At 34.3% G+C, this 20,507-nt stretch overlaps 1 protein-coding gene across 5 annotated transcripts in view; it reads left to right on the top strand.

Moving 5' to 3' along the window:
- WASHC4 (WASH complex subunit 4) overlaps positions 1-20,507 on the top strand; it is a 52,456-nt gene that overhangs the window by 2,751 nt on the left and 29,198 nt on the right. For all 5 annotated transcript variants that reach the window (XR_003001386.1, XM_024732117.1, XM_024732116.1 and 2 more), the window contains exons 2-14: positions 596-735; positions 1,674-1,727; positions 1,824-1,889; positions 2,646-2,691; positions 3,159-3,226; positions 6,452-6,534; positions 8,162-8,204; positions 8,651-8,754; positions 9,353-9,473; positions 10,893-11,016; positions 11,121-11,248; positions 12,062-12,222; positions 17,063-17,189. Coding sequence is in view for 4 of the 5 variants with exons in the window: in XM_024732117.1 (XP_024587885.1) it covers positions 596-735; positions 1,674-1,727; positions 1,824-1,889; positions 2,646-2,691; positions 3,159-3,226; positions 6,452-6,534; positions 8,162-8,204; positions 8,651-8,754; positions 9,353-9,473; positions 10,893-11,016; positions 11,121-11,248; positions 12,062-12,222; positions 17,063-17,189 (1,265 nt within the window). In the remaining variant the exon portion in view is untranslated. The remainder of the gene's footprint in view (positions 1-595; positions 736-1,673; positions 1,728-1,823; positions 1,890-2,645; positions 2,692-3,158; positions 3,227-6,451; positions 6,535-8,161; positions 8,205-8,650; positions 8,755-9,352; positions 9,474-10,892; positions 11,017-11,120; positions 11,249-12,061; positions 12,223-17,062; positions 17,190-20,507) is intronic.

The raw sequence follows: 20,507 nt of genomic DNA, 5'->3' as shown, positions 1-20,507 counted from the left end.
CTGTTATGATAGTTAAATAATTAAAACAAAATATCTTGGTAAATTTGAGGCATTACAGGAATAATATGATGAAGCAGGTCTAAAACCATTTAAAAAACAATATTTAGGTGTATTTTTAGACGTAGTTTACTGTGTAATTAAGCATTACATTTTAAAATTTTGCTTCTATGACAACACAGATTTTTGTACCTAAATCAGGTCATGATTTTTTTTTTTTTTTTGCTCAAAAAAGTTGTTTATGACTGAAACATAGAATCAGGACATTGAGTTGTCTAAGGCATTATTCACATATTTTAGATTTTGGAGTAAATGGTATAGTAACTTTTTCATAGTATTTTAAAGTTGCAGTTTTAAGATGGTATCTCTAAGTGGTAACATCTACTGTTTTTTACAATTATCGTATCTGTTTGGAAAAGATTGAAAGTTCAGTTGTTGTTTAACTTTAAAACTTTATTTTCAAGACCTCCAGACATTCCGAAGTGATACATTAACAATGCTTAGTATCTACTTTGCTGTGACTTTTGAGATTATTTGAAGTAAATGTCTTGTAATTCATTACTTGTACTTCTTACAAACTTTTAAAATTTAAATTTAGAAATTCATGCTGAAGTCCAGCTTAAGAATTATGGGAAATTTCTTGAGGAGTATACCTCTCAATTGAGAAGAATTGAGGACGCACTGGATGATTCAATTGGAGATGTTTGGGATTTCAATCTTGATCCTATAGCATTAAAGGTTTGATTTTGTTTTATTTTTTAATTTATGTGTACTTTTTAAGGACATACTGTATCTTGAAAACAGTTTTCAAAATTGGGATATGTATTTTTATTATTTGGAATCTAAAAGAACTAAAATAAACTTGGAGAAAAATGGTTAATTTCCTTTTCTCTAAGCCATGCATGTGTTTTTGTTTTCCTTTTTAAAGAATGACACAAACTCAAAGTCTTCAGTGTCAAAGAATGACACGAACTCCAACTCTTTGAGCTAACTTGTTTTTCATTATCAAGAAAATGAAGAGGATTGGAATAGCATATTGAAGCTTTACTTGTTTTTTTTATTGAGGTTATTTTACATACAGTGAGAAGCATAGATTTAAAATACTGTTCAGTGAATTTTACCAAGCACCTATTCCCATGTATCTCATATCCCAATCAAGATACTGAATATTTCCATGATTTCCCAAAAGCTCCCTTATGCTATTTAGGGGACCTTAATATGGGAGTGATTTTTTTAAGATATAAAATAAGTCACTCCTGCTCTGTTCCATTTTGAGGTAGTTCTGTTTTATCTTTGAAACTGTTGGCGCTTAAGCCATAGCTAACATTTATTGAGTACTTACTATGTGCTAGACAACTGTCCTAAGTCGCATGTTGACTTACTTTAATAACAGCTTTCCTGAGATGTAATTCATATATAGTACAATTCTTTGGTTTTTACTGTATTCATAGAATTGTGCCACTATCACCAGAGTCAATTTTAGAACATTTTCACCAGCCCAAAAAGAAATCCCATAGCCATTAGCAGTCACTGCCCATCTGGTGTGGTGCTAGTGCTGAGTACAGGGTCGAACACAAGTTTCCATAGAAGAGAGATAGTCTCTCAGTTTGTGTATTTAGAATTTTCATGATTTTTTTCAAATTAAAAAGAAATTTTATTTTCCTTTGTTTCTATAGCTTTTGCCTTATGAACAGTCTTCCCTTTTGGAACTCATAAAGACTGAAAACAAGGTACAGATTCCTAAACCTAAAAATCTGTTTTTAAAATGCTTTAGTTATCTGCTATAATTTACTTTTTTCCTTTTATGTTTTTACTCATGAAACTAGGTCTTAAACAAAGTCATCACTGTTTATGCTGCACTTTGTTGTGAAATCAAGAAATTAAAATATGAGGTAATTATTTGTACTCTTAAGACCTTAAAAACATGATTTAAAAGCAAATATGTGCTTATATGTGTACAGTGTGCATAAATATTTAGTGAATGTTGAATGAACTGTATATTTATAATAGTAGTAATAATGAGTACCATTCACTGGGTGTTTACTGTGTACCAAACACCATGCTAACCCCGTTAATGCTGATAACCACCCAGGAGGTACGTGAGGAATAGATGAGGAAACCGAAGCTGAAAGAGTGTCACTCAACCTAACATTTTACTGGTAATAATGGTTTGAGTCTGGGTCTGCATTCCTTCTGTGTTACTTGTCATATATAATGGCTTTCTGGATATAACTGATTTTTTTTTAAAGCTTTGCATTTTTAATATGTTCTGTGTTTCCTCACCCATGAGCCATTAAAACTCTGGTAGAAGATGGTAAACTTCATCTTTTTTTTCTCTACCTTTTTGATACTGTGTGGTTGCTTTTTCTCTCCTGAACTAATGGGAGGATGTGGGAAATTACAGAGTGGTCAGATAAGACAAAGTAAAGGCTAAAGAAATCAAGAAATAAGGTTGAGTATCAGTAATATCTTTGTTACTCTAAAGATAAATTACATTTACCTATATGGCAAGCAGTTTTTGAATTTAAGTGAATTTATGTATGTGATGTAGTCATCTGCTTAGTATTAAATAGGGATAACTAAGAGAGCTTAGGAATTTAAAAACAAAATAGCAACCTTATAAAATTATTTTAATTTTTTTTAAACAGGCTGAAACTAAATTTTATAATGGTCTCTTGTTTTATGGAGAAGGAGGTAAGTTTTAAAATTTCACATTGTAATGTTGTGATGCTTTTTTTTGCGATTGAAATGAACAAAAAGTTAACTGGCAATTCTAGGACTGTCATGATCATGTGAAGTATTAGTGTGAGAAAATTAACATTCAGATTTTTTGTCGGTTTATATTTTTGTTTGGTAAACAGGTAAAAAAACCCTCAGTGATGAAGCAGCAGCAAATTCTGTATGAAGTTTATTTTGATATTTTTATAAATTACAATGCACTGTAGCTAGATGAGGATTTTCCTTGAATTCATTAAATAGTGAAACAGATGGTTACTTTTAATTGTGTGATTAATGATTGTTTCATTTTTCTCTTCAGTGTAAAAATTCTGTTTTCAATACTATGCAGATTAGAAGATGTCCTAATGAATAAAAATCACACTTTTTCTTTTGGTGTTGATTAAAATAAAAAATTGAAATATTCTTCATGTTGCCTTTTAAAGCTACAGATTCCAGCATGGTGGAAGGCGATTGCCAAATTCAGATGGGGAGATTTATTTCATTCTTACAGGTAAATGGTTTTTACTTTTTATTGAGCCTTTTCTTTGAAAAGTTTGAGTAAATCACACATAACCAGAAAAGAGTTATGAAACCTTCAAATGCTAAGAATGTGTACTGTGAGGGTAAGATACTTAGTTGGCGATGGATTAAATTGTTAGTTGAGATTGTAATTCCTGGAAGATTTTCATAGCATTTTTAGTAAGATAAGCTATCAAAATAAGTTTCTTTGTATAGTTTCATTTATGGACAGTTTATCACCATGCCTTTTAAAATAATTTAAATTTTGTACCTGGTAGGAAAGGATACTTCATGTTCGAAAAAGTTGTTAATGGAGATCATTAAGCTGTTATGTGAGCTATGATGAGGTTTAAAAGCAGCAGCACATGAGGCTTCTAACCAGATGTTTCAGTTTAGATATGCTTCTCATCGCTGCAAAGTTTTAGTTATTCTAGGTCTTTTGGTTTATCAAAAGAATGAAATAACTTCTGTTTCTCTGTTATAAAAGCAATGCTTATATAATATGACAAAGGCAAAAATTGGAGATAAGGGAACAGTACTCATAATCTCACTTACCTTCTGATTGTTGGATATAAGATTTGATATATTTCATTGAATCACACATGCTACTATATTCAGATCTTTTATATCTTTACTACTTTTTTTGGTCTTCTTACCTAACAGAGCATTTTGTTGAAAGTATCCTCTATGATGGTATGTGTCAGTCAGGGTTCAGTCCAGAAAACAAATCACATGAGGTATTTCAAAAGGGGAGATTTAATAGAGCTACCATATGATCCAGCAATGCCACTCCTGGGCATATATTCTGAAAGATGAAAACTAATTCAAAAAGATACATGCACCCCAGTGATACAGCATTACTTATAATTGCCAAGTTATGAAAGCAACCTAAGTGTCCATCAACAGATGAATGGATAAAGAAGATGTGGTACATATATACAAAAATGGAATATTACTCATCCATAGAAAAGAGTGAAATAATGCCATTTGCAGCAACAGAGCTGGACCTAGAGATTTTCATACTAAGTGAAGTAAGTCAGACAGAGACAGACAAATATTACATGATATCACTTATATGTGGAACCTAAAAAATAATACAAATGAATTTGTTTACAAAACTGAAACAAACTCACAAACATAGAAAACAAACTTATGGTTGCCAAAGGGGAAAGGTGGTGGGGAGCGATAAATTAGGAGCTTGGGATTAACAGATACACAATACTATACATAAAATAGGTAAACAACAAGGATTTACTGTATAGCACAGGGAACTATACTCAATCTTTTGTAATAACCTATAATGGAAGAGAATCTGAAAAAAATATATATAATTGAATCACTTTGCTGTACATCTGAAACTAACAGTATTATAAATCAACTATACTTCAATTAAAGAAAGAAAGAGAAAAAAAAAAAAAGGAGGTTTAATATAGAGAATTGGTCCCATAAGAATTGGAGGGCTGAAAGAAAAAACAGTGAGGTAAGCCAGAGGAAGCAGATATCACCTCAACATCTAGGGTAAAAAAGGGAAAAGGTTTGAGTTGCCAGAGTCTGGGAGCTATAGGAGGAGGAGCCCTAGGAAATTAGTATCATACCTCTGAGGAAGCAGTGCTGCCTGGTTGCTGCTGGTAGAGTTTAAAATTGAAGATTGGTTCCGTAGTGCTGAAAGAAGGAGGAGCCTGGGGCAAGCTGCCATTGCTGGGGTGAACTGCTCCTGCCTGGATTATGTTGATAAAAACAGCAAGAAATAGGAAGGATGTCCATTTCCTGCCTTCTAGTCTGCTTTTAATACCACCTGTTGGCAGAACCTAACAGGAAGCCTGCTGGGCAGGAGTCTAAGAAATGTTAATTTACAAGGTTGAAGTGAATGTGTCAGTTTCTCTAGTTTTGTCAAATTTTGCATTTCTTATTTTGAGGATGTTTTATTTGGTGCATACAAGTTTATAATTGTTCATAATTTCCAGTAAATGGAATCTTTTATTGTGTGGTGATCTTCTTAAGCTGTGATAATAATTATGTATGTAATATATAGTTACATATATGGTCATTAGCTATAGTAATGCTAATAAAATCTGTTTGATATTAATATCATTGCCCCAGCTCTGTTTTAGTTAGCATTTTTTAAAAAATTCTTTTTATTCTTTCAGCCTTTCAGTGTCATTATGTTTTAGTTGTGTTTCTTTAAAACTGCATCTATCTGGATTTTGCTTTTTTATATAATCTGAAAATTTCTGTGTTTTAATTGGTTAATTCTATTTCTATTTCTGTCTTATATAAATAGTGTATTATGTATCTGGACTTATTTCTGCCTTTTTGTTTTGTGCTTTCTATTTGTCCTGCATTTTCTGTTCTTTCCTCTGCTTTTATTAGACTTTTAGAAGTTTAATAAGAAATGTAAAACTAGAGCTGTTTAAATAAAATTGAAATGTATTATTTTCACTTTCAAAAAATTTAAATTGTGGATCTAACAGCTGCATATGATTCCATTTTTAAACATTCAACAAATGTTTTATGAGCCTAGCATATGTTAGAAACTGTTCTTGATGCTTGGGATACAGCAGTGCACAAAACCAACAGAAATTTCTGCCCTCATAGAGCTTACAGTTTAGAGCAGCCATAAGTTTAATTAGGTTCTAAATATTTTAGGATAGATGTGAGTTAACTATTTAATGACAAACATATTCCTGGGATAATTAATATTTCACTTGATGTGTGCCAAGCCTGTTCATAGATAAGGTTCAAGGTAATAAACATTTGAAGTTATTTCAGAATGACTTCTGAAGACCCCTTCCCCTCATTGTCATACTTTCTAAACTGGCAGCTTCTGAGCTTCTTCATTCATTCAGATGTTCACTCATTTATTCATTTAATAGGCAGACATTTATTGAGAAGCAGTTGAGGGTTAGCCACCATACTGGGCAGTGGCCATTCAAAGAAGGAATAAGCCAGTCTCTGTCAGTTAGGAGTTATATGAGTAATGAAAACAAGACTTAAAATAGAAGGATGAGTGAAATGCTGTAGGGGCAAAGAGGTAGAAATAACGTTGGGAGGTGAATTAAGAACTGATTGCTTGAAGGATGCTTGAAGTTGTCTTTCTACAGGTTAACTGGAGATTTTTAGTAGAAAACTGTTTTGTTTAGCATTGTTACCATAAAAATTCAGTCAGAAATAGTGACATTTACTCAACTTGTAACATATACTCAACTTGTCATTTCAGGAACTGTCTTGTTTTGTTACGAGGTGCTATGAAGTGGTGATGAATGTAGTCCATCAGTTGGCTGCCCTCTATATCAGTAACAAGTAATGGATTTTAGAAATGTTTTTACATTTTTAATAGAGATGCAGGAAATGTTTTTCTTAAACTAGCTAAATATATGAAAGTTTTTCATTTGTTCACTCACTTATTCACTCATTCCTTCATTCACTTATTCAGCGTTCTTTGAACACTCATGATGTTTTAAGCACTACTTGATGTGTGTAATCCATAGGTTAGTAAGACAGTTTCTGCCATGGTGAATGAGCCCATTATCTGTCTGAACGAGAATGTTGACAATAATCTTAAAGAAATCTGATTGTATAGAAAAGGCTAATATAGAATTAGTATATGTACCAAGTTCTCTCTATTTATTTCCTCTTTCCTTTACATTGAAGGGTCCTTGGATTAGAATCATGTGACACTTTTCTTAAACTACAGAATCTTGGGGAGTGGGGCTAGGTAATCTACCCTGAAAAATTTTTGTGAGTAATTCTAATGCTCTTCCAAGTTTGGGGACCACTGCCCTAAATCAAGAAAAAGACCACATTTTCATAGAGCCCTTAGTATTCTTAACCACCACAAAGTAATATCTTGCATTTGATTAAAACTGTATATTTAAAATTTTTCCCATTTACTACTTAATTATAATGTTACAAAACTTTGTTTAGGTATATGACTAGGGATTCTCAATTATGAGAAGAGAGATAACTGAAGCCCAAAGGAATTATTTGCCAAGATTCCATAGCAAGTTAGGTACTGCTTTTTTGGTCACCAGTCCATTCATTGTTGTTCTTACTATACCATGCTGCATCTCAACTCTCTTTATAAAGTGAAAGACTGTGTTAACTGTTTCTCATTCTCATGTTTTTCCAGTCAGTCAGTTATTTATTTTATGTTCTGTGCTCTCACTGAAGTTCTCCTCATGGCAGAAGCGAATGAGAGCACAGCTCCCCCCAACCCCTGCTGTACTTGGTGTGTAATTCAAAGAGACTCCCCACTACCACACTGCTGCCCTTGAAAGAGGAAATTTGTCTGAATTTTGTGTTTAATTTTTTAAATATTCTGTCTTGTGGGATATTTATATATGCTTTGATAAGTATTAATTTATTTACTGTTGAGTAGATTGACTCTCTAGGAAGTAAAATTGAATTTTCCTGGGGCTTTTGACTTTGGTATAATCCCAATTGTATGCATTGTTTTTTCAGTAGGAATGAGAATGCTAGCAATAAATCCAGCTGAACAAGGTCTAGTTCCCAAATGCCAGTTTGGGTGGGATAACAAAGATTCTAGTTGAAAATTGTGAAATTCTGATAGTTTAGAAAGAAATAAATACCAGTTTTGTTATTTCTTTAGCTCCATCCCAAGTTAGATCCTTTAGGTTTGAATGGCTAAGGGTTATTCATGGGCTGCCTATTGACATATACCTACCCACTGAGGAGTTGGGTGTAGGCAAGGAGAGCCCAGACTCTGTATGTACAAGTTATCTGCTTGGGAAAGTGGAATACGATAATAATTCTTTGGGTCATGTAAATTTTAGTGACTAAAGCCTAAATAAAAATAAATACATATTAAAATTCCAAGAGCTTCTGCTGTTATGTGTTTTCCTTAAACATGAACTGTGACAAAAAAGGAGATTTTTTTTTTTTTAACTTGGGTGTTATTTTATTACAGGATTGCACCCAAAATTATAGAGACAACTGGAGTTCATTTTCAGGTAAAAGTAATTTAACTTGACCTGTAAAACTGTAATTTTTAGTATATTTTACTTTGGAGTTTGCATGATTGGGGAGTACAACAATTATTGCAAGGCTCTTAAAGGAGTTCTTTTTTTTTGCATTTGTTCTCTTTTATCTGTGAAGTTGATGAGGCATTACTGACCCACTATCAGTGTAACTCTTCCTAGTATTGGCTCAATGCAGACTCTCCAAGTGGTCTCTTCAGAGAATCTACAGTATCATGATCAAGGATGAAATATTGGGTGAAGGGTTTCCCAATTTAAGGCTGATGGTTCCATCTGAGGATTAACAGTTTCATCTGTAGTTTAATTTACCCACTGCTTTAATTTAGTAATTCGCCCAAGTGTGTTTAACTTAAAAAGTCCACATGAAGCTTAACTTCTAACTAGTGATTAAATGATAATCATTTAAGGTTTTTTGACAGACTATGTATGAGCACTTGGGAGAGCTGCTAACAGTTCTGCTTACCCTGGATGAAATTATTGATAATCATATCACACTGAAAGACCACTGGACTATGTACAAAAGGTGAGCCAATTACAATGTTTAAAATACTCTTACTTTGTATAGGTAATGTATTAGTAAAAAATAAATAAATATAAATAGTACAGATCCGTTAGGAGATCTGAAGATCTGTATTTAGAAGAATCTCATGTCAGATTTTCTTTGAAGACAGTAACCATTCTTTTAATTTCAGGTAGGCTTTTTGACAGTATGATATACTTGTACAAAGCATCCTAATTCTTAAAGTGTAGTTGTTAATTTGACTATCTTAGGACTCAGATTCATTTTTTCCTTGTTCTATACGAATGATAGTTGTTTATTCTCCGCTTGGTTTTATTTTGTTTTATACTCCAGAACTTTTAAAAGTCAAGGCATTTTGTTTTATTCAATCTATAAGCATTCACTAAATGTCTGTTACCTAGAGAGCACCAGATATCTGAATTTAAAATGATATAAAAAGGTATGATTAGAAAATTAAATATGTTAGGATTGTTTTTGTTCAAATTTTCAAATGTGTAGAGCCAAACAAGTGATACAAATATAAAACTTTGATTTCTGGGAATATTTTTAATACAGTAATTTATTAGGCAAATCAAAGGTCTTTCTCCTACTTTTCTACAAGGTTACTGAAATCTGTCCATCACAACCCTTCAAAATTTGGAATTCAGGAAGAAAAACTAAAGCCATTTGAAAAGTTCTTGCTGAAGCTAGAAGGACAGTTACTTGATGGAATGATATTTCAGGTATGAGTGCTGTATCAGGCTATAATAAATGGGCTTATATTAGTAGACCCATCTCAGAATTGTAGTGGGTCACTTTTATAGCATATTGTTGTGACTATATTTTTCTTTAAAAGTGCTTAGGCTTAGAACATGGTTAATGTACTAAAATAGTTATATCAGTATCTAGTAGGAAATGAAATTAATAGTATACTGGTTGTATTTGTGATAAGGGTTTTTTAAATTATGTGAAAGGATAAAACTGTTCAAGGGTTAGTATCTGAGTAGTTGTGTCAAGCATTTTGTTTGTTGTTAACCTCTAGATTTAGGTTTGTAAGACAGCCTTTTATAAGTCTGTTTTAATTTCCTACTCGGAATATAATTTGCATCTGCACAATCCAGGTAGCTTCTAACCACGTGTGGCTGTTTAAATGTAAATTAATTAAAAAAAATAAAAATTCATTTCTTCTGCTACACTAGCAACATGTCAAATTCTTAATAGCTGCGTGTAATCTCATTATCACACTGTGCACCTTAAACTTACATATGTTACATGCCAGTGATATCTCAGTAAAGCTGGGAGAAAAGCCAGCTGTGGCTAACGATCATATCAGACAGCACAGATATAAAACATTTTCATCATCACAGAAAGTTCTGTTGGATGGCGCAGCTTTGGGTAGTATCCACCAGAAATTGCATTACAGTACCCTTGAACAACATGGGTTTGAACTGCACAGGTCCACTTATATATGTATATTTTTCAATAGTAAACGCTATAGTATTACACAGTCCACGGTTGGCTGAATGCAAGTGTGCGGAGAAACCGTGGATGCAGAGGGCTAGCTCTAAATTATACGGGGATTAACCCCCACTTGTTCAAGGGTCAACTGTGTGTTCCATTTAAAATCTGATTCAAGGTTACCTTTATATTTTAGATGATCACAGTTTTTACAGAATGATCACAACTCTTGTTTATACCAACTTAACTGTTAATCTGTTAATTTCAGAAGAATTTTTTTGTTGATTCTTTTTCCAGGAGCCATTTCTACACATAATGTAATAAAGTGTTAGGAAAGTAATTGTAAACAGAAAAAGTCTCTTAAAATTGCAAATTAAAATAATAAAGCATGCTTTCCCATGCTTCATCAGATATACCTTCTATACGTCAGCAAGCATCACTTGTGTGTATCTCTTCATGTAGAATTAGAGATTTTGGTTCAGTTTTATTACTTTCACATAAGGGGTACTCAAATATGTAAGTACATATACATTTCCCATTCAGAAGGATTTAGATATTAGGTTAAGGTTAAAAACCTGAGCCTCAGTGTTAGTAAAATCAAAATGATGAATGTAGGAGTTATCACTATATTTAAATCTGTTTAAAGCATATTAAGTCATAATAGCTTATGAGAGTATAAATTTCTCTAAATGTTTCCTGTCTAGGCCTGTATAGAACAGCAGTTTGATTCTCTCAATGGAGGAGTATCTGTGTCAAAAAATAGCACTTTTGCTGAAGAATTTGCACATAGTATTCGCTCAATTTTTGCAAATGTAGAAGCCAAACTTGGTAATGTAACATGCATTTTTTGGTTTTCATTTAAAAGTTTTCATTTCCTTTAAAGCAGAATTTTAAGTATATTCTGTTTTTCTCTCATGTTATTGTTTTATAAGGAGAACCTTCTGAAATTGACCAGAGAGACAAGTATGTAGGAATTTGTGGACTCTTTGTATTGCACTTTCAAATTTTTCGAACGGTTGATAAAAAGTTTTATAAGTCTTTATTGGACATTTGTAAGAAGGTAAGAACTTGGAACTTCTATTTTTTTCAGTTTGAATAGATGGAAAAGATTTGGGATAAAATTGGGTATTTTAAAATGTATTTTATTCCTGCTTACAAAAATAATAATTTTTGTAATAATAATTACAAAAATAATATCATAATATTCATTTTAAAAAGTCTAAGCATTCCAGAAATAAGTAACATAGTAAATGAAAATACCCCATAATTCCACATTGTATAAATACATATTAGTGGATGCTTTTCCACATTTTTTCCTGTACATTAACTTGCTATTACTACTTTTTTCTCTTTCTTTTCCTTCGCTTTCTCTTCTTGCCACCCATTCTCATTATTGAAGTAGGAAAAAATTTAAAACAATTTTTTTCTCTGTCTTTGCTGTTTCCATGATGTGGCACCTGTTTTCAAAATTGAAAATTTAGATGTTTTATATAATCAAGTGATCTATGACCATGAGAACCCAGCCATCTTGGATATTTATTTTGTATTTTTTCACTAAAATAGAGTGAAAGTAAAGGTCATGAAGACTCAAGTTTCTGTTTAATTTTTGCATATTTTTGTTCATCTGAAAATCTGTGAGTGTGTGTTGTTTAATATTTAGACAGAATAAAATTAGTGTCATGCTCCACACCAGATATAGGAATGCCTTTACTCTGTGCCACATTAACATAATTTATCTCATATTAATGAGTATCTTTTTATCATTATTTTTCTTGAAATAAGTTGTTTTCCATTGCATGTTGTAGGATTATTAAACAGTTTGTTGCTTAACCTGCATTTAATGATTTTCCTCCTCTTTCATTTCCTGTTTCAGGTACCAGCCATCACTCTGACTGCTAATATTATTTGGTTTCCCGACAATTTTTTGATCCAGAAAATACCAGCAGCTGCCAAACTTCTGGATAGAAAAAGTCTTCAAGCCATTAAAATATACAGAGATACTTTCCTACAGCAGAAAGCTCAGTCACTTACCAAGTAGGTTTTATAAGTACCCATAATGTAAATATTTAGATAGTTTATATTTTCAAATTTTATACTGATTCTAAATATGCAGAAAGCATTTGAATTATAAGATCAGACATAGTTACTCATTACCAGAGAAAACGTTGGGCAATCTCTAGGAGACTTATTTTCTAGGAGTGTTTTTTGTTTTAAATGTTGTAGGCTTAAACTCAATTTAAGATGTAGGCAAATTATACTTTATGGAAATATAGATATGTGTGCATACATTCATATACTTTTTGTCAGGTGCATTAAATATTTTTGTGTGTAAAGTGAAGTCTGCAGTAGATGCCAGTTGATGACATTTAGAACATTGTGTGTACATGACTCATTGTTGATTTTTGCAGGAGTTGACTTTAGTTTAATGCACTCCTTTTTTAAATTTTTATGAAAGTAATGTATGCACATATTTAAGAAGTTAAGAAGTACTAAAGGTTCAGAGGAAAAAAATGATTGTCCTCTGCCCCATTCCCCCCTGTGCCTTCGTCCTGCTTCCTAAAAGAACACTTTTAACTCTTAGTTTCTTCTGATACTTACATCTTTTAGCTTATCTTACTGTGTAAAATTTCAAGTATACACAAAATAGAGAAAATAGTATAATGAGCCCCCATGTTCTCATCACATAGCCTTAACAATTAAATTTACTGTACATTGTCACTTGAGTATACTGCTAAAATTTCACGTTGACTGGGATGAAGATTTTAAGTGAAGCGACACAGGACTCTGCCAGTGGCCCTGTACTGGACAGTTTTTAACTGTAACATGGTTAAAGGGTAATAGGGATATTTACCTACTTTCTGTTAATCTTGACTATTGAGGGGAAATTGGGTCACTCCTGTACAGTGGGGCAAAGAGGAATATATCTGGAATATACGAGATCCCCTAAAGCATCTCTTAGTACCCCCAAGTCCTATAATTAAAGTTAGTGGAGAGTGACAAGTCAATTCAGGCAGGACTACTCATGGCAGAGATTTCAGGGCACTCCAGTACACTCTGAAACAGAGTTGAGGAGGGATAAAGACATAAGTTTGGATTTAGATTAGAGAGATGAGCTCAGTAGGATGGAGAGACAGGACCAGGCTTGGTAGCAGTAATTTAAAAAAAGATGTGTATGTTTTAGTTATCAGAGACTTCATATTCTTTAACAGTATGATGCAGTTGCTAAAACTGTCAGTTTGTACTTGGATTACATTAATAACTATACCCAAGTTATGGAAGCTAGTAGTTATAATATCTAGGCTAGGGGAATTGGTAGTTCCATTAAATTCTTATTGGTCAGATTATAATGAGTGTTTGGTGGTGCCACATTTTAAGAGGGCCACAAACGGTAGCATCTTCAGATGAACCTGATCAGGATGTTAGATCTGAGAACCATGACCTTTGAAGACTCACTGAAAAGTCTATATAGTTTGGCCTTTAAAAGAGAAATCTGAGGAATGATGTATTAGATTTCTTTAAATATTTGAAGGGCATTCAGGTTGAAGAGGGAACAGATTTGATCTCTGTGGCTCCAAGAAGTTGAATTAGAACCAAAAGATGAATGTGACACATATTAATAATAATTGCCAACATTATCAAGCTTGTAACTATGTAGTAGGCATTATGCTAAAGGCTTTAAACACATTGTCTTTTGTAAACCCTGTAACAGTCTTCTCATATGGGAAATAACAAAGTCACAACTAGTATTTACCCTATGCTTTCTATAAGCCAATAACTATTCCAGGAACTTCATGTGTATCATCTTTTTTAATCATCAGAAAATCCTATGAGGTAGGTACTGTTGTCATGTCCATTTTATAGGTGAGAAAATTGAGACACAGAGGGATTGAACTTACCCAAATCGAAACAACTAATATGTGCAGAGCTGGGAAGTCTTAACTCTAGAGCACAAGCTCTTAACACTACCCTATAGTGTTTCTCTATATTTTTATCCCATTTTCAGGTAAGGAAAATGAGGCTTAGAGAAATGAACTTTGCCAGGTCACACAGCTGGGTACGTATCAGAGAAGGCACGCAAACCCACGCCCGTCCTACTCTAGAGCCTTTGCGACAGAGTTGTGTAGGCTGCCCTGAGAGGTAATGTACCCTTTCACCAGAGCTACGCAGGCAGAATAGAGATGACCATCAGTCCAGGGTGCTGGAGGAACTGAGTCGTATTATGTAAAAGATTGAATAAGTTGACTTTCAAAGACACCCCCCCCCCCGTGTGATAACATTTCAATATTTCTAAATTCTTTAATTTCAAAAACATACCTCTCTGCAGTCACTATAGAGCTCCTTTGAGCTGAAGAGGGCAATGTCTTTTTCATTCTCCTCATTAACTGCCAAAGAAACCTAAAATTCACAACACTAAAGTGAAACCCAGGAGAGAGGAGATGGTGTGATCAACATGAGCTTTGTCTGACATTTTAGAAGAAGTTGAGGAAGTGACTAAGGGCTGTCCCAGTCAGGCTCCAGAGTTCATTATGGAGGAAGAGGAAACAGTGGGGGACAGTTTTCCTGCCTCCGCACCATACATTAGACCCCACGTGGCCAAGTGCCCCCAGCCACCTCTTTGACTAGGGTCCAAGGTTTGTAGGTTGCTGCATTTTGCTTTTTGTTCACAACCATTTTGATGCTGGGGATACTGCCCTTGGAGGGTAGAGGTATGAACCTTTGTTTCAAACCCCCAGTTGACGTACAAGTGTTGACACTGTTGAGTGCTTTATATTAGGACAGGAGATTTGTTCTTTCTCCCTAGTGTTACTCCTGTTTGTACTTGGAAATGAAGCTGACAATCTGACAGGACCCTTTTTGGACTCACTTTGTCAATTAACTTGGCTTTTTAAAACTTGAAGCAGTTTCATTTTTATATATTTACAGGAGATAAAGATTATCTGGTGTCTGGATCTAGGAATGATGGGTGGAGTGACAGACCTCTGCTTTATCCCATGTAGTGTGACCTAAAACTCAGTGATTCTTGACTGCCCTTGACTGTGTATTAGCCTTCTTCTTAATGTTACTGATTGGATTGCCATCAACTTGATTGCTGTTGTAGGCCTCTTCCTTCTGTCCCTGCTTGTGACTTTACTGTTCCCTTCTGTACATTGTATCCCTGCTTGGGTCCTGATCACAGCCTCTTCCTTAAAGTGGAGGCATTGCCCTAAGACTCTGCTCTTACTCTGTGTTCCAGACTTCTAAATCAAATCATCCACAAGTCAAATAATACATTTTAGTGCCATTTGAGGCAAAGCCAGAAGTGCAGCTATTGGTGTCTTTTGTATAATGGAATCCTGGCTCAGAAGAAATAATTTTTCTCAGATTTGATTGAATTAATTAAAATTAAACTTAATTTTTTTTTTTTTTTGCGGTATGCGGGCTTCTCACTGCTGTGGCCCCTCCTGTCACGGAGCACGGGCTCCGGACACGCAGGCTCAGCGGCCATGGCCCATGGGCCCAGCTGCTCCGCGGCATGTGGGATCCTCCCGGACGGGGGCATGAACCCGAGTCCCCTGCATCGGCAGGCGGACTCTCAACCACTGCGCCGCCAGGGAAGCCCAAACTTAATTGTTTTTAAAATAAAAGAAGTATAGCTTAAATAGCTTGTGGGCTAAAAGTTCTCATCTTGAGTAATTTGAAATGCATTGATATAGTGATTTAGTGTTAGTAAGCAGCCTGCATAGTAGAATTATATTATTGATATAGTTTTTCCACGATGGGAAAGCTTCCTAGATTTGGGCTGAAGTCCTGGCTTGGCTGTGTACTAGTTATATGATGTTGGGCACATTACTTCTCTGTGTGTCAGTTTCCTCTTCTGTAAAATGGAGATCGTAATACTTAACCTCATAAGGTTAATGTGAGGATTTAATGAGTTAATTTGTGTAAAGTGCTTATAACAGTGGCTGGGCATATAGTAAGCATTCAGTAAATGTTAGCTTTTATATTCAGCTTCTGACAGCTTCCATTCATTTCTGGTTCAAGCTGTCATCCCCTTTTTCCTGCATTATCACAGGAGCTTCCTAAGTGGTTTTCCTGCTTTTACCATTGTCCCCTTTATAGTTTATTTTCAACATACCAGTCAAAGTGATATTGATCCTCTTCAGAGTTAGAGTAGGTCACTCTGCCCACATCCTCTAGAGGCTTTCCACTGAAGTCCTTACTGCCCTACCAGGCATTACACAAATCCCCTTTCCACTCTGCACTTTCCTATTCCTCCAACCCCCCGACCCCTGTACCTCTCTGATCTTTTCTGTTCTCATCTCTGCCCTCTGTGCTCCTGTCATACTGACTTCTTTGTTATTACTTGAACATGCCAGACAAACTGCTGTTTTGGGATGATTGCATTTGTTATTTACTTTCCTAAAATTCTCCTCTATATATTTGCATGGATTACTTATTCAACTTCAAATCTTGGCTCAAAATCAGCTTTTACAATAGGCCTACTTTGATCACTGTGTTTAAAATTGTACTTACCACCCCAGTGGCTCTTTTCCCTGCTATATTTTTTCCATAGCACATATCTGACATCTTACAGATTTCAGTTTCTGATTTCTTTATTATACAAGTCTCCTTTCTAGAATGTAAGCTTCGTGGGGGCAGAGATTTTTGTTTATTGTGTTTACTGCCCTTTGTTTTTAGTACTGAGAAACAGTGTCTGGCATGTATAGGCATTCAGTAAATATTTGCTGCTTAAGTAAATTATATTTGTATATATGATATATTGAAAACCAGAAAGATGAAGTGGCTGCTGCAGAGAAATACTCCATCCAGTATGAAGAAATGGAAGTAAATTTTCTTTCCTATGCTGAATAACCTCAATATTTTCCTTTGTTAGAGATGTACAGTCTTACTACGTCTTTGTGAGCTCATGGATGATGAAAATGGAATCTATTTTATCTAAAGAGCAGAGAATGGATAAATTTGCTGAAGACCTCACCAATAGATGTAATGTTTTTATACAGGTAGTTGCATCTTCTTACTTAGAATATTTGGGGGGGGGGTCATTTCTTTGTTAATCCAGTGTACAGAAGGTGCACTTTGAAAAAACTGTAAAGGGTAGGACGTGTTCTTGTTTTTAAAACTGAAAATTGATTTGGTTATGTATGTTTGGATCTGTTTGACTTTAATTAATTAATTTAGATTTTCTGATATATGCATTTAAATCTCTACACTCCCTCCAAGGCATGACTTTTTTGCTGTATCCCATAAGTTTTTGTTTTTTTTTATCCCATAAGTTTTGATGTGTTGTATTTTTATTATTCTTTAGTTCAGAATATTAAAAAACATTTATTGTGATTTTTACTTTGCTCTCTTGGTAATTTTGAAATAGAATTCTTAGTTTCTAAATGCATGAGGGTTTCCTAGTTATCTTTTTATTATTGATTTCTAGCAGTACTAAGATACTTCCAGTATTTTGAAGTTGTTGAGGCCCATTGTGGCCCAGCCTATGGACAGCTTTGGCAAACATTTCATGTATACTTAAAAAGAATGTAATTTGCTTTTTGTTGGTTGTGGTGTTCTATATATATCAAGTAGTGTCATGTTTGTTAATGATTTTGTCTGAATATTCTATCAGTTACTGAGACAGCTGGGTTAGAATCTCCCACTATTATCGTGGATTTTTCTATTTATCCTTCGTAGCTTTGTCAGCTTTTGTTTTATATATTTTGAGATGAAGTAAGTGCATAACATTTAGAATTGTTACAGTTTACTGGTGAGTCAAACCTTTTATCATTGTGACATGTCCCTTTTTATCTCTAGTAATGCTTTTTGTCATAGGTCTTTTGTGTGTGATAGTAACATAGCTGTACCAGTTTTCTTTTAATTAAGGTCTGTATGGTCCATCTGTTGTCATCCTTTTACTTGCATCCTGTTTGACTTCTTTTTTTAATGTGTGTCTCCTATAAGCAGCCTGTATTTCTCCCCAATAAAACCGTTTTCTGTATATGTCAATACTGATATTTAGATTTAAAATTAGCACCTGATTAGTTGCTTGCTATTTGTCTCACTTGTTCTGTGTCCCTATTCTTTTCCTTTCTTGCTCTTTTGAATTATTTTTATTATTTCATTCTTCCTTCTATTGGTTTGTTAATTCAGTATTTTACTCTTTTTTTAGTGGTTAATGTAGAGATATTAAGATGCATTATTGAACATTCGACTCCAATATAAATTAGTAGTTTCACCATTTTCCAGACAGTATAAGGATCTTAAGCCACTTGAATTCTATTTATCCCTCTGTCACCTGTGCTGCTGCTGTGTATTTTGATTCTGTATATATTTTAAATCTTATAAGGCATTGTTGCTGTTGTTTTTAATAGTATTCACTTAGATTTACCCATATATTTACCCATTCTGTTGTTTTTTATCCTTCCTGCATCTCCTCATCTTTCTACTTGCAGAATACCTGTTAGTATTTCATTTAATTTTGTTTTTGTTGAGAAGTCAGCTTTCAGTTTTGTTGCTTTTTCAATATGTGTCTTTGTTTATAAGATTTACTTTTTGGCTTTTAGCGATATTATTACTTTGATGAACCTATGTGTGGTTTTCTTTGTGTTTGTGCTGCTTGGGATTTGTAGAGCTTCTGGAATTTCCGGAAAATTCTCAGTCATTTACTATTTCTGTTCTGTTCTCTTTCTGTTCTAATTATTTTTTCAGTTACATCTAACCTGCTATTAAACCCATCTGCTGACTTCTTATTTTTTTCTGAGTTAATTTTAATTATTTTACTTTTCAGTTTGTTTCTTTTTTATAGTTTCCAGTTGCTTTCTGAAATAATTTTGTGTTTTATTTCTTCAGCATATTCAACATAACTATTTTGAAGCCCATGTCTAATAATTTCATTATCTAGGTCTTTCTATTATCTATTTTTTGTTGTTGTTTGTTTTTGGATATGTCTTATCTCTTTGTATGCCTTGTTATTTTTAATAACGCATGTTGTATATGGAAAAACTGTAGATATAATTGAGGATCTGGGTATTGTTTTTCTTCCTCCAGAGAGGATTTAATTTTTGCTTCTGATACACAGCTAGTCTAGGACAAGCAGCACCCAGATCGCCTCAGCCCAGTCATAGATTGAGATGACTTAAAGTGGGACCTAAATTCTATGATGGCTGTCATTTCTAGTTCATGCTTACTTTCTAGGGGGTAGTTTTTAAGAACCCAATTCAAAAAAAAAAAAGAACCCAACTCAGAGCCTAGGTGATTTGCCAGGACCTCCTCCCCTCCTTGATGGGCCATGGACTCATATTTTTACCCTCCTTCCCTTGTGGGTTTGGCTTCTGTCTTTACTACCCTCTTTGGGAATGGGCAGATGCCTCTGTGGGAAAGCAGCCACAAATGCCAGGCTCATGTCTTTGGGTTTCTGTCTTCTTCCAGGTCTTGGCCTTGTATTTTCTTATTTTCTTGATAGCTCTTTGATGCTTTTCAAGAGATTTTAAAAATGTTTTGCCCAGATTTCCTAGCTGTTTTCTGTGGAAAGGTTGGTCCAAATTATTCTGCAGTTAACGGAAACAGACCCCAGACCTCCCCCCTCCCCATTTAGATGTTTAAAATACATCTTTTGTCAATGTCCTTTACAAATTAATGACCATCAAGGAATGGTGTGGTATTGGCCCATGAGTGCTCTGCCCCCTTTCCCCCACAAAAAAGAAACTCCCTTTTTTTTTTTTACCTGCCTTAGAGTTACACTTTTGCTGTTCCTTGTCTCTGCTTTTTAACTTTTCCCAGTGCTGCGCTAGGGCAGAGTCTGGTGTAATAGTCCTGTAGCTGACAAGGTAAGACTTGTGGCTCTTTCCTGCATGTATGCCCCAAGCTTTGGTCTTATTGTCACCTCTTAGGCTGCTACCTTCTCTCTCATTTCTTAGTTCTCTTAATTTTATCACATCTCTTCATCACAGAGCTATTACTGGTTCACAAAAATCCCCTCTCCCCCCATTGGGTATCACTCCTTTAGTGAGCCATTGTTACTGATGGTAGGGCAGGAGAAAAAGGTTGAGAATCACTGGCATATAGCTTCTGCCCTGGCTCGTTGGATATATTCACAATAACGTAGTTCATTTCTAAACTGTACATGTATCTTTTTTTGGTCCTTCTTTATAAACCTAAAGAATCTCCATCATTATGTTTCTCTGTGTCCTTTTTGGATCTAAATGAAAATATATTTGAGAGGTAATACCCATTTTCCTGTTTTGTATTCTATACTGTTTCCCTGGGTTTACTAGCACTAAATTTTTTTTTTAAACCTTACAAGACCTGTGGCTTCCTTCATAAATAGAAGGATA

The sequence above is a fragment of the Neophocaena asiaeorientalis genome, unplaced genomic scaffold (assembly GCF_003031525.2).
Source record: "Neophocaena asiaeorientalis asiaeorientalis breed wild unplaced genomic scaffold, Neophocaena_asiaeorientalis_V1.1 scaffold418, whole genome shotgun sequence".
Classification (NCBI taxonomy): domain Eukaryota; kingdom Metazoa; phylum Chordata; class Mammalia; order Artiodactyla; family Phocoenidae; genus Neophocaena; species Neophocaena asiaeorientalis.
Note: the sequence above shows the minus strand (reverse complement) of the source record. Positions and strands in the feature narration are given on the sequence as shown.